Genomic DNA, 14,596 nt, shown 5'->3' with positions numbered 1-14,596 from the left:
CCAAGTCAATAAAACAACTTTAAGATGTACCAGTGTCAAGAACTTGATCAGAATATTATGTGAAGAACAGGGTCTGTGAACATTAAATTAAAACTATCTTTGGGGCATAAATTCAGCTTTGTGAAATGCCTGTGTGATAGGGTGCAATGATAAACAGAGGTATTTGAAAAACTAAAGCAAAATAAATAGGGTACTCCTAGTAGCTCAGTGAAGAAATCTGCTTTTTTAGTTTTTAGGTTCAAATCATAAGAGCCTTAGTTGGCGAATAGAATGTAGGCCTGAAAAATCTACAGTCATTCTGGACACATATATATGGTGTCAGAAGTGAGATCCCAAGTCCAAACCTGAACAAAGTGTAAGATGGGTATCACTGGGATAGTTTTATCCCTTTTGAGCAGAAGGGGCCGGAGAGCGTGGGAGGAATTTCAGAAACCAGGCTAAAGTACATAGGAATAACCTATTAGTACAAGTAGAAAACCTTCTCCTTTAGCTCTGTAGTACAGTCCCTGGGTATGCTGTCAGAAGGCTGCTTGAAGAAATTCCCAAATCCTCATTTGAAAAATGGTCATCATCACAGAATGCTTCAAGGGGAGTTAAACCTTCACAGGCTGCATAATGCCCAAAATGTAATGACTGCCAAAAACTGGTCCTATTTTGCAAAGTTATCAATGAAGGATATAAAGTCAAATGACAGCCAAGGAACTAGAAGAATCAGTGAGCATAAGAACTCGTAAGAATCTTGTTTCAGTTTATTTGTCCAGGACAAAAATAAAGAATGAAGCAATCAAGTGCAGACAACTTCACTGCATCTAATCAAGATGACAGATTATCTAGAACAGTGGTCCCCAAACCTGTCTTGAGGAACTCTGAGCCAGCTGGGTTTTCTAGAGAGCTGCTATAAATATGAGATAAATGTGTATGGCAAAGCATGCAAATCTCTCTCATGCATTTTTATAGTTCATATCCTGAAAACATGACTGGCTGGGCGTCCCTCAGGATAGCTTTGGGAATCACTGATCTAGAGCAATGAGGAATAAACTGAATGTACCGAAGTTGAAAAAAAACTTTTACAGTATGTAAGTTGCTCCCTTCCTGTTAGTCATAAGACAAGACTTAGAGCCCATATCAAGGTCTTTTCCAATGGGCACAGAATAGAAAAAAGCCCTAGTGAATCACGTCATTAGGGCTGACTATGTCGTCACACTTGGACAAAAAGGAAAAATTAAACTATGCAGTATGTATAGCAGAGTTGCTACCCTGTAATAGGTGTTCTTCTAGGACAGCAGGATGTTAGTCCTCACACATAGGATGACAGCATCGGGAGGAGCCCGGCACGGAAAACTTATGTCAAAGTTTCTGGAACATTGACTGTGCATACTGAACATGCCCAGCATGCCCTATAGCACACGTCCACACGGGGTCCCTCTTAAGTCTCGTCACATAGAATTTCAATACAAATTAGAACAAAAAATAAGAGGACCCCAACTCCTCAGGGTGGCGGGCGGGTTTCATGAGGACTAATATCCTGCTGTCCTAGGAGAACACTTGTTACAGGAAAGCAACTCTGCTTTCTCCTAGGACAAGCAGGATGGTAGTACTCACACATGGGTGAAACCCTAGCTACAGGATGCTCCCCAACACAAAAGAGGACCAACAAGCAACAACCAAGTGCCAATGGGCACAACAACCACAGTGCTATTGATAACAGAGAGGGAGACAGTCTGAACCAAAACAATGGACCCTAGACAGGGAGAGTTGGGTTCTACATCTCAAAGAGATTCCAAAGGACAGACTTGCCGAACCTACTATCATGTCAGCCATCCCTATCCAGACAGTAGTGAGATACAAATGTGTGGAAAGAATTCAGCATCGCAGCTCTGCAGATCTCCTCCATGGGAACTGCTCACAAGTGGGCCACCGAAGTTGCCATGGCTCTGACAGAATGAGCCTTGACATTACATTCAATACGAGAACAAACAAACAAATTAAAACTCAACATTCCAACAATTTCAACTGCCAAACATACTACTGTAAGAAACAGAGCCATCTCCATTGCAGGGCCTCACCTCTGGAACTCTCTACCAGAGCACCTAAGACTTCAAAACAACACTAAAACCTTCAAAAAAGATCTAAAGACCTGGCTCTTCATACAAACCTTCAAAGACGGGATCGGTTAAACTACCTATTACAATCATCCTACACCCATATCCTTACGGACACTTCAATCTTATATACATATCACTAATCCCTACTAATACAGTTATTTAAATCATATAATGATACTCCCAATATACCACTAGAAAACCTGCTAACCCCACTCCAATCGCACCCACTGTCACAACCAGAGCCATAACCTGTCCCCTGCTGTTAATTTATCCTAAATGGTGAATTTCCAACCATCTTGTTATTGTGTAATCCCTCATTATGTTATATTGTTGTATCTCGCTTTATCTCATTATATCCAAAATGTTGTATTACCAATCATATCGTTAGATGTAAATCTTGCTCTATCAGTTTACTGTAATGACTTTTCATATGGTTTCTACACATGTATTTCGTTGTTTCAAATGTAAACCGGAGTGAAGGCCTCTCACTAAACTTCGGTATATAAAAACGAACAAATAAATAAATAAATTACCCCCAAGATGCAGTTCCGCCTGGTATAACAGAAGGGTAATGCAGTCTGCTAGCCAACTGGATAGTGTCTGTTTGGCAACAGCAACTCCCAACCTATTCCTGTCAAAAGAAATAAAAAGTTGGGTGGACTGTCTATGGGCTTCTGTCCACTCCAGATAGAAGGCATAGGCTCTTTCGCAATCCAAACTGTGCAGTGCTCATTCACCTTGGTGCGAATGGGGCCTGGGAAAGAATGTTGGCAGGACCACTGACTGATTAAGAAGGAATTCTATCACCACCTCAGGCAGGAACTTAGGGTGCGTACGCAAGATCACCCTATCATGATAAAATTTGGTATAATGCCTGGAGCTCGCTGATCCTGCACGCTGAAGTGACCACCACCAAAAATATGGCATTCCAGGTCAGGTACTTCAGGTCACAGAAGCGCAGCTCAAAAGGAGCTTTCATCAGCTGAGCTAGCACAATGTTGAGGTCCCAAGACACAGCGGGAGACCTTAGGGGAGGCTTCAATTGAAGCAAGCTCCGCATGAAGCATACAACTAGAGGTTGTACAGAGATGGTCACACCATCTACACCTCAGTGATATTCGCCAGTTGCACTGAGATGAACTCTAATGGGGTTGGTCTTCAAGTCAGCCTCCGATAGGTGGAGGTAGTCAAGCAGTTTTTGCATGGGGCAGGAGAATGGATCTAGGGCCTTCTGCTCACAGCACACAGAAAATCTCCTCCACTTCAGTCCATAGGATTTTCTAGTGGAAGGCTTTCTAGAAGCCACCAGGACCTAAGACACACCTTCCGAAAGATCAAGCGGCTGCAGAATTAACCTCTCAACATCCAGGCTGCAAGCGACAGGGTCTGGAGGTTAGGATGCCGCAGCCTGCCATGATCTTGCATGATGAGACCTGGGGAAGTCTCCAGACTGATTGGTCTCCGGATAGATAATACTCAAAGGAGTAGAAACCAGATCTATCTTGGCCAATGAGGGGCTATGAGAATCATAGTCCCTCGGTCCTCACGAAGCTTCAAGAGGGTCTTCATGACTAGAGGAATCAGAGGATATGCGTACAGAAGACCCCTGCCCCAATGTTGGGCAAAGGTGTCCGAGGCTGGTTTGCCATCAGAACTGTACAGGAAGCAAAACAGACACCTTCCTGTTGCAGGGGGACGCAAACAAGTCCACATCCAGATTTCCCCAGAGGCAGAAGATTCTGTTCGCTTCCTCCTGGTCCAGAGACCACTCGTGGGGTCTGAAGGCACGACTCAGTCTATCCTCTATCACATTCTCCGTTCTGGCCAGATACATGGCTCCAAGTACCATCCCGTGGGACAGGCCCCAGGACAGGATCTGGACCACTTCACAACACAGGAGGTACAACCCTGTGCCTCCCTGCTTGTTGACATACCACATTTGCAACATGGTTGTCTGTATCACGACAATTTTGTTGGGCAGCCAATCTCTGAAAGGCCATAGAGTGCACCTGATCACTCGGCGCTCCAGGAAGTTGATCTGACACCATGCTTCCTGGGCAGACCATAGGCCCTGGGGTGTGGAGGCACTCTACATGAGCTCCCCACCCCAATGTGTATATATCCATGATTAGGACAATTTGGGTAGGGGGATTTTGGAACGATATTCCCCAATCCAAATTCGAAAGAACCTGCCACCAGGACAAAGAGTCCCAGAGAGACGGAGTGACTCGGATGTGAGTCCGGAGGCTCTATGTGGCCTGGCACCACTGCAACCTCAGGGTCCACTGGGCTCTGTGCATATGTAAGCATGCCAAGCATGCCATGTGGCTCAACAGTTTCAATATGTGCCAAGCTGAAACCTGCTGGCTCTGTTGAATCACTGTCATTATGGACGCCAAGGTGACCGCCCTGGATTTTGGAAGGAAGGCTCTTGCCTGAGCCGTGTATAGCAGGGCTCCTATGAAGTCCAATCAAGGCTAAGATGGGACTTTGGGTAGTTGATGACAAACAATAGTGACTCCAACACTTGGATGGTCAAGCACAATGGCTGATCAGCCCCCTATCTGAGAAGTGCTCTTAACCAGCCAATCATCCAAGTAAGGGAAAACATTCACTCCCACTCTGCAGAGGTGCACCCCCACCACGGCCAGACATTTTGTAAAGACACGTGGGGCCAATGTTAGCCCAAATGACAATACTCTGTAGTGGAAATGATGTTTTCCCACCACAAATCTGAGATACTTCCTGTGACCTGGGAAGATCTCAATGTGAGTGTATGCATCCTTTAAATCGAGGGAACACAGCCAGTCCCCTTTTCGCAGGAGGGGAATCAGGGTGCCCAAGGAAACCATTTTAAACTTTTCTTTTTGAAAAACTTGTTCAAGGCCCTCAGGTCTAGGATGGGATGGAGTTCCACTGTTCTTTTTGGAATCAGGAAGCACCGGGAGTAGAATCCCTGCCCTCTTTGCCTTGGTGGGACAGGTTCGACTGCTCTGGCCTTTAAGAGGGCAGAGAGTTCCCTTAACAATACCTCCTAATGCACTACTGGCCCCCAAAATAGGCACAGAGCAATAGGATGGACGGACACTCCTCGCAAGGGGGTTGCTTCAGGGGCATCACGGCATCAGCCAGCGCCTTCCCAAGCCTGGCACTGTGCATCAAAGGTGACCGGTGCTGATGTTTCCTCGGCTTCGGCCTGGTCTTCCCTCAGTGCAGAGGTCAATGATGATGAACCCGAAGTCCTCGATCTGGAAGAGACCAACAGGGGCCAGTCCCTGGCACCCCTATCCGCTGATGGTATTGATGGAACCAACGGCCCCACTGATGTCGATGGCTCAGTGTCCATTAGTGCGGCTCCAAGGTCCATCTGTGCAGATGCCGCCAATGCTGATGTTGATGGCTCGGACTTCCACGACCCAAAGAGTTTCTCCATCTTATCAAGTCAAAGTGACATCTCTTAGGAGTCATCTGGGCACACATGCGGCAACCCCGGACATCTTGCGATGCCCCCAGGCAGAGGAGACACACCTCATGGGGATCCATGATAGACATGGGTCCTCGAACACTAGGGGGCATCGACGGAAATCAGACGAGGCCATGACAAACTAAAAGAAAGGGAAAAACGAGAGCCGGTGATGGCAAGTGGGCAACGGAAGCGAAAATAAACTTACCAAACCACCGAAAACCCTGACTGAGGAGACTAAGGGGAACCGAGAGAGACCTGCATTCGAAGAAATTGCAAGAAAACCCGAAAATAAACGGTGGAAAAGTTTCCAAAGGCAATTTCTGGAAGAAAAGCTACAAGCTCACTCAACCGCAAGGCGAAAGCTCTGCGGGGAAAAAAAAAAGAGACTGGAGAGGGACCCCACATAGACGCATGGTATAGGACATGCTCAGTATGCAGAGTCAAAGTTCCAGAAATTTTGACCCAAGTTTTCCGTGCCGGGCTCCATTCGATGTAGTCACCCCATGTGTGAGGACTACCATCCTGCTTGTCCTAGAAGAATGGTAGTGTCTGAAGGCAAGAGAGAGACTGGATTCTCTAAGAAAAGGAGCAACAGAAACATGAGCTGCTGTCTCACGGATGGTTCTGCCCATTCATCCAGAAGAGGCAACATCCAGAAAAACATTAAGTCCAAACTGGTAGACAATGAGAAGTCGAAAAATGGTTACCAAAGCTGTAATACTCAGAAAATGTGTGTGTGTGTGAAGATACATTCTCAGAGCACAAGTGAGTTCAACTTCTTAACCTCTGTTTTGTTTTTGTAGCTATATTAGTATTGTTAGAATGGATTACTGTGACCTAGGGGGAAGTCAAGTTAGGATTCACCAAGCTAAAGGAATCTCCACTAAGATGCCTGATTGCATCATTTACATACTTCTGGGCTTCACGAGTTCAAAACCCAGGACAAACCAACAGTCTTTCATCCTTCCAAGCTAGATAAAAGTAATAATTGGGCAACAATAGCTGCATATTATACCCATTCATCACTTTGAATACAGGTGCACAGCAACATTATTTTAGTAAAAAAAAAATTGCTTAATATTGGAAGGAGCTACTGTTCAAATGATAATGGCATATGTAGAGGAACTCCCCCAAGGCATGCCTCAGGGGTTAATCACACACTATCATAAGCTGGTAGCAACCATTTTTTGATGTACTAAAATCAGCAAAATGGCTACAAGCCTAAGAAATGTTAAAGTTGTATCCATTTATCAGTCCTAATCCCAAGGGTCAGAAGCATCACTCCTGTGACATGCCTTGACTTGACTCCTCCAGGCCTGAGGAATGAGAGTTCTAAACTTGGTGCCTCTTGTACCATCACCTTGCCTAGGTCAGCCATGTAACAACATTTAAAGGACACCGTCAGGTTGGTATAGTTGGTGAGAGAAAAGCTTGGAAAGAAGGGTCTTGTTTTCTTAATATTTTTATACAATCTTTTAATAACTGTTTACTGCTTCAATGAAATATTTACCTACATTTCCAAAGGAGTAAGCTTTGGGTATCATATATCATAACAGATTTTTCCAAAAGTACAAAAGGGAGAGGCAATCCTCTGACTTCACAATGAATATTTTTTACTGTTGCTCCACAAAAGAAGCAAAACAACTTACAATCTAATTGTATTAAAAAAATTTCAATTCAATTTTAGTTTACTGTAAATGTACCTCATGCATATTCAACATGGATATCTTGAAATTTAGACTAACCAGGTTGGCCTCAAGGACTTGGTTGGAAATACTATACTAGATTTGGTCTGAATCCTGTATTTTAATTTTATTTCCTTTGGGGTGCAGCACAAGGATATACAGAGAGTTAGCTTATTTGGTTCAGCAGCAATATTCACATTTTCCTGCTGCACCTCAAATGCAAGTATTTGTACAATTCTATTCTACCAAACCTAACAGGTTCTCTTTAAATTTGAGGAATGTTTTAGTAAGAATTTTACAATACTATAAATACATATAAATACAAAACCAATAAAGTTACAATTAAAAAAGAGCTCGTAAAACATGAACTGTTAAGCAATTATCTATTTAAATAAATTATAAAAATGTTAATTAAAAGAAAAATATAATTAGCTGAACTGAAATTTTAAGCAAGTCTACTTAACTGTTCTAAAGTTATCTATTGCAGTGAAACGTGTACTTGGGGCCATCTGTCAATGGAAGGAGATGGCTATGAAGACTGGCTAGCGGAATCATCACTGTTCGCATTTACTGTACATAAGATCATCTGTACATAAAAACAAATTTAGGCCTGTGTTTACATATGACAGGTTTCACTGCACTAGACTGTCTTCTTACAGCATTGCATGGCAACTAGGGTTTGTTTGTTGATTTTTTTTTTTTTTTTTTTTTTTTTTTTAAATGAACTGAATTACAAAAAAAAAAAAAAAAGCCAAAACTGGAAAATATTCCAACCTTCTTTCTTCTTGAGTGCTTTCCTCAAGCTGTTGTAGCCTTCAAAAGCAGGGACCAAACCAATGAAGGACAAAACAGACAGTAAACAGTGAAAGTGATAAGAAAGTAAGAAATGATACATGAACTTGTGGACTTTATAAAATAAACACAAAATACACCATCAGAAAACTCTAAAGAGTAAAAAGCAAATGTTGCTTACCTATAACGGGTGTTCTCAAAGGACAGCAGGATGTTAGTCCTCACATATGGGTGACATCATCAGGATGGAGCCCAATCATGGAAAACTTCTGTCAAAGTTTACTGGGCATGCCCAGCATGGCACTAACCCTGCAGCCAGCAGGGGTCCCCCTTCAGTCTTATTTGAAAGCTACAGGCAGTGCCGAAAAATAAAATAACAAAACGTAACGAACCCAACACCGCAGGGTGGTGGGCGGGTTTCATGAGGACTAACATCCTGCTGTCCTGTGAGAACACCTATTACAGGTAAGCAACATTTGCTTTCTCACAGGACAAGCAGGATGGTAGTCCTCACATATAGCTGAGTACCGAGCGGAGGATGTCCGAACATGCAGCAAATGTACCCAAAGGCGTATAACAGGCACAACAACTGGGGTGGAATTTGGGAGAGGGCATCCTGAACCCCACCGCGCAGGCGGAAGGGTGTTGGTACATCATGTTGTAAATAGGTTACGAAGGACAGACTGGCCGAAGATGGAATCTTGTCTTCCAGCTTTGTCCAAGCAATAATGGGCTGCAAAAGTGTGGAGGGAAGTCCAGGTGGCAGCCCTGCAGATGTCAGGAAGCGGCACCAATCGTAGGTGTGCTACTGAAGTCGCCATGGCCCTCACAGAGTGTGCTTTAGCATGGTCTTGAAATGGAATGCCCGCTTGCTGGTAGCAAAAGGATATGCAGTCCACCAACCAGGAGGAGAGAGTCTGCTTACCCACAGGCTTCCCTAACTTGTTTGGGTGGAAAGAGACAAACAATTGAGTGTTTTCCCTGTGGGTCGCTGTACGGTCTAGGTAAAACGCTAGAGCCCGTTTACAGTCAAGGGTATGCAGAGCCTGTTCTCCTGGGTTGGCATGGGGCCTGGGAGAAAAGGTAGGTAGTATGATGGATTGATTTAGATGAAAATCCGAAACTACCTTAGGTAAGAATTTCGGGTGAGTGCGGAGTACCGCCCGGTCCTGCAGAAGTTTAGTGTAAGGCGGCTAGGTAACTAGAGCCTGCAATTCACTAACTCTGCGAGCTGAAGTGATAGCCAAAAGGAAAATCACTTTCCATGTGAGATATTGAAGTTCACAAGAGTGAAGAGGCTCGAATGGTGGTTTCATGAGCCAACCCAGAACTAGATTAAGGTCCCAAGAAGGGGCCGGAGGACGCAACGGGGGCTTGATGTGGAGCAAGCCCTTCAAAAAAACGTGTTACAAGGGGGTGTACTGATATAGAGACATCCCCAATACCTTTATGGAAGGCGGCTACCACACTGACATGCATTCTAATGGAGGAAGTCTTAAGACCTGACTCTCATAGTTGCCAGAGATAGTCCAGAAATTTCGGGACTGGACAGGAAAAGGGGTCAAGGGACTGAGAAGAGCACCATGACGTGAACCTTTTCCATTTGTAAGAGTAAGCTTTTCTCGTGGAAGGCTTCCGTGAAGCAATCAAGACACGGGAAACTGGCTCAGAAAGGTTAAGTGGTTGAAGGATTAACCTTTCAACATCCATGCCGTCAGGGACAAGGCTTGAAGATTGGGATGTCGTAGGCACCCGTCGTTTTGAGTGATCAGAAGCGGGTCCTTTCCTAATGGAATGTGCCTGCGGATGGAGAGGACCTGAAGTATTGGAAACCACACTTGGCGTGGCCAGTGAGGTGCTATCAGGATCATGGTTCCCTTGTCCTGATGTAGCTTCACGAGAATCTTCGAGAGAAGAGGAAGTGGAGGGAATGCATAGAGCAGACCGGTTGCCCAAGAGAGGGAGAATGCGTCTTTGGGTTGAAAGTGTTTGCTGCGAATGAGAGAGCAGTAGTTCTCCACTTTGCAGTTCTGTGGGGATGCAAAGAGGTCTATCCGAGGATATCCCCATTGTTGGAAGATGGAGTTCGCTACCGAGGGGTTGAGAGACCACTCGTGCGCGGTTGAAAGACGCGACTCAGCTTGTTTGCCAACACATTGTCCACTCCCAGTAACCAGGTGGCCCTGAGGTACATCGAATGGGAGAGAGCTTCCTGCCAAATCTGCGCAGCTTCCTGACATAGAAGGAAGGAGCCTCTGCCTCCCTGTTTGTTGATGTACCACATTGCCTCCTGGTTGTCCGTCTGAATCAGGATGACTTGATTTGAGAGGCAATCCTGAAAGGCCCTGAGAGCATATCTGATTGCTCGAAGTTCCAGGAAATTTATTTGGTGTTTGGCTTCCTCTGGAGACCAAGAGCCTTGTGTCTGCAGATCGGCTAAATGGGCCCCCCACCCGAGATTGGAAGCATCGGTGGTGAGAATGATTTGAGGATTTGGAGCCTGGAAGGGCAATTCCTGGAGGAGATTGGTCTGATTTTTCCACCAGGCGAAAGACAGACTGAGTGAGTCGGTTATGCGGACAATGGCTGACAGAGGCTGAATAGCTTGAGTCCATTGAGACCTCAGAGTCCAGTCCATGAGTCTCATGGTCAAGCGGGCCATTGGTGTGACATAGACTGAGAACGCCATGTGTCCGAGGAGGACAAGAAATTGGCGTGCAGTCGCGGAGTGCTGAGACTGCAGCTGATGAGCAAGGGACGCAAGAGTCAGTGCTCGCTGTTGAGGTAGGAAAGCTTTTGCCTGTAAGGTGTCCAAGTCTGCCCCAATGAATGATAAGGTTTGAGATGGGACTAAGTAGGATTTGTCGTAATTGACGAGAAATCCTAGCAAAATTAGAGTGTGTAAGGTTAGATTGAGGGATGACAGAGCAGATTGCTGAGTGGGAGCCCTGATTAACCAATCGTCCAGATAGGGGTAGACGTTCTGAGGATGGCTGTGACAACTACGAGGCACTTGGTAAAGACTCGTGGCGCAGAAGCTAGGCCGAATGGGAGCACTCAATATTGATAGTGCTTGGGGCCTACTAGAAATCTCAGGTACTTGCGATGAGCTGGAGTTATCGCAATGTGGGTGTATGCGTCCTGGAGGTCCAGAGAGCAGAGCCAGACTCTTCTTTGTAGAAGAGGTAGAAGCGATCCCAAGGTGACCATCTTGAACTTTTCTAGTTGAAGGTACTTGTTGAGGGCCCGTAGGTCTAGAATAGGACGGACACCTCCTGATTTTTTGGGGATTAGGAAGGACCGAGAATAGAACGGGTTCTATTGCTCTTGACTTGAGGAGGGGGGAAACCTCTTGCTCCAGAAGAATGGAGTGGTTAGACGTTCTCCACGTCTGTAGAGGTGGGGAGTCCGGTGGCAGGGCGAGAAAGTTCAGATGGCAACCCTGAGCAATGATTGCCAATACCCACTGGTCGGATGTGATTGGATGCCACATGCTGTGGAAGTGGCACAATCGACCTCCCACTGGTATGTGCCACAGAGGAATGTGGCTGCTGCTCTTTAAGTGGAAGTCAAAAACCTGAAGCAGGTCCTGGTTGAGGAGCTGCTTGTGTTTTTTGTTTATGGGCTTGACGAGACTGCGGTTTTTGATAAGGTCTCGTGGCACGGGATCTGGATGGTGGCGGATAAGACTTCTTCAGACGGAAGAATGACTTCTTAGAGTCCTTTCTGAAGGGCTGTTTGAGGAGAAGTCAGAAGGCATCAAAGAGAGCTGTCTTTGAGGTCTCAGGATGGTCTTTTAATTCTGCTACCGTCCGTTGAATCTGCTCGCCAAACAGATTATCTCCGACACAAGGCAGGTCGGATAACCAGTCTTGTACTTCCGGGCGAAGGTCAGAAGACTTCAGCCAGGCCCACCGCCTCACCGAGATGGCAGCTGCAGACACTCTGGTAGAAGTGTCAAAAATGTCATAAGATGTTCTAATCTCATGCTTGCCTGCCTCAAAACCCTTGCTGACTAGGGTTTGTAATTGTTCTTGAAATTGTTGAGGCAGGGAGTCTGAGAAGTCCTGTAGCTGCTTAAAAATGACCCTGTTATATTGGGTCATATAAAGCTAATAGGCGGCAATTCTGGAGATGAGCATGGTCCCTTGGAATACTCGGCGACCAATGTTGTCTAGGAACTTCTGTTCCTTTCCAGGAGGAACAGATGAGTGAGGCTTTGACCCCTTTGCCCTTTTTTGTGCAGACTCTACAACGACCGAGTGGTGATCAAGCTGAGATTTTTGAAAACCTGGAGCTGATTGTACCAGATTGGTAGTGTCAGCTTTCTTGTGTACTGGAGCAACTGATCCAGGATGTTCCCAGTTCTTCTTGAGGAGATCGAGAAGGACCTAATGGATGGGTATAGATGTGATTATCTTGGGGGCATCCAGGAATTGGAGCAATTCCATCATCTGGTGCCTATCATCCTGTTCAGTCTGCAATTGGAAGGGGACCAATTCAGACATTTCTTTCACAAAGTTTATAAAGGAGAGGTCCTCTGGAGGAGAACGCTTCCTACTCTCACTGGGTGAAGGTGGTGAAGGTAAATCATCGGTGTCTGATGAAGTGTCATCACCCCAAGTGTCGTAAGGATCAGCACCTGCTCCTCTAAGAACTAGAGGGGGACAGGGTGGTTGTAGACCTGAAGGTCCCGGTCTAGGCTCCGAGGGAATCTGAGGAATTATCGGAAGTACCGATGATGGCATCGAAGGCATCGATGGATGACTCGGTGGTGCTGACGGACGTATCGGCACCGATGGATGGGTCAGTGGTGAGGGACGTATCGGCATCGATGGCTGAGGCAGAACTCCTGATGGAGGTATGTGGAACGGTGTTTCTCCTCCCAATGACGCAGTCAATGGGGAGGGCATCGGAGCCATCTGAGACCTGGGAACCATCGGAGGAAAAGCGCTCATAAGCGCTTCCATCCTGGATAGCAGCAGTGCCAGCGCTGCCGGAATCAGGTCGATGATCGGTTCAACAGTCGGAGGAACCTGAAGGCGTTGCATTGCCTTGTTGATGGCCTCCTGAACCATCCGATCCAGTTCTTCTCGGAGACCTGGAGCAATCAGCCCCAGCTCCGGAACAGAAGAAGGAGGCAGAGGCACAGCCGGAGGGACCACCGTTAAAGGCGGAGCCGCGGCTCCCGATCCCCGATCGGGTGAGGGTTGCCTCTGTCACAGGAATGGTCGGTGCCTTTCCTGGACAGCCGCTCGGACGATGGCGAGGTTGATGATTTCGCTCCCTCGATGGTCCGAGTCTTACGATGTCGATGGCGATGTTTCTCCCTGCGATCCCCTCGATCCTGAGGGGGAGTGGAGGGTGTCGATGGCCGAGAAGTCATCAATGGCGGTCGGTCACCAGTCGGTGGTCAATGCTGGAGCGAAGTTGACGGTGGCGGTTCCGACAACTTCGATGTGATGGACGGAGTCGGGGTTTGAGCACGGAAGAGAAGTTCTATCTTCTCCATTCTGGCCTTGCGATCCTTCGGTGTCATTAAGGCACATTAGGTGCAGGTCAAGACATCGCGCTCACGTCCTAGGCACATTACACAGACTTTATGGTGGTCTGTGATAGACATGGTGTGGGTACAATCCGGGCACCGACGAAACCCCGAAGCCATGGCCATGGAAAAAAATCGAGCCGCGGTACGGTCGACGGCCAGTAGGCTGCGAGGGCCAAACTCGAATGTAAGAGAAGAAAAAACAGGTAAAAACTTACCGGAGTACCGCAGACTGAGAAAAGTTAGAAGGGGGACCCCTGTGGGGTAATTAACTTTTAGTATTTCCGTGAGGAAAATTCCTGTCAGGAATCTCTTCAGAGCTCCTTTACTGTGAGGCTACTGCTGCGCGGAAAAAAGAAGACTGAAGGGGGACCCCTGCTGGCTGCAGGGTTAGTGCCATGCTGGGCATGCCCAGTAGGGGCCAATCAAAGTTCTGGAAACTTTGACAGAAGTTTTCCGTGATTGGGCTCCATCCTGATGATGTCACCCATATGTGAGGACTACCATCCTGCTTGTCCTGTGAGAAAGAACATTACTACCACATTTTACAAAAAGAATAGAAAAGAAATAAGCATTGCAGCTGGGTAACAAAAGTTCACCACATTATTCCACATTTGTTACAAATACTGCATGACTTGTAAAAGACCAATTTTTAAACTAGGCGCTAATAAATATTAAATCTGTTCTCCAGTTCTCTGCTTGCTGCTTTTCACTTTCTCTCACCAAATGACAGCACAATTTATGACTAGCAAAATACACATACTGAAAGATTTCTAGGTCATCTTAACTAGAATTTTTTGGTGCCCCAGCAAATTTTTCCCCTGCTTCTTTAAACTTCCATCTCAATCTGAAATGGTCTTCTTTGAACTACAATGCCATGAGTTTTCATTTGCAATTAACCAGGGGACTTTATTCCCCACTATTTTATGTCCCCCTCCCAACTCACTTAAGCCAGTTATTGCAGTGATAGTCCTGGGTCAGGAACCAGAACCCTGGAATCATG

At 46.2% G+C, this 14,596-nt stretch overlaps 1 protein-coding gene across 1 annotated transcript in view; it reads right to left on the bottom strand.

Moving 5' to 3' along the window:
• The window catches only part of KIF21A (kinesin family member 21A), a 443,437-nt gene that overhangs the window by 206,403 nt on the left and 222,438 nt on the right, over window positions 1-14,596 (bottom strand). Inside the window, 1 exon segment of the mRNA XM_029617139.1 lies at window positions 8,031-8,069. Within this exon segment, the coding sequence (XP_029472999.1) occupies window positions 8,031-8,069 (39 nt within the window).

Source organism: Rhinatrema bivittatum, chromosome 9 (genome assembly GCF_901001135.1).
Source record: "Rhinatrema bivittatum chromosome 9, aRhiBiv1.1, whole genome shotgun sequence".
NCBI lineage: Eukaryota > Metazoa > Chordata > Amphibia > Gymnophiona > Rhinatrematidae > Rhinatrema > Rhinatrema bivittatum.
Note: the sequence above shows the minus strand (reverse complement) of the source record. Positions and strands in the feature narration are given on the sequence as shown.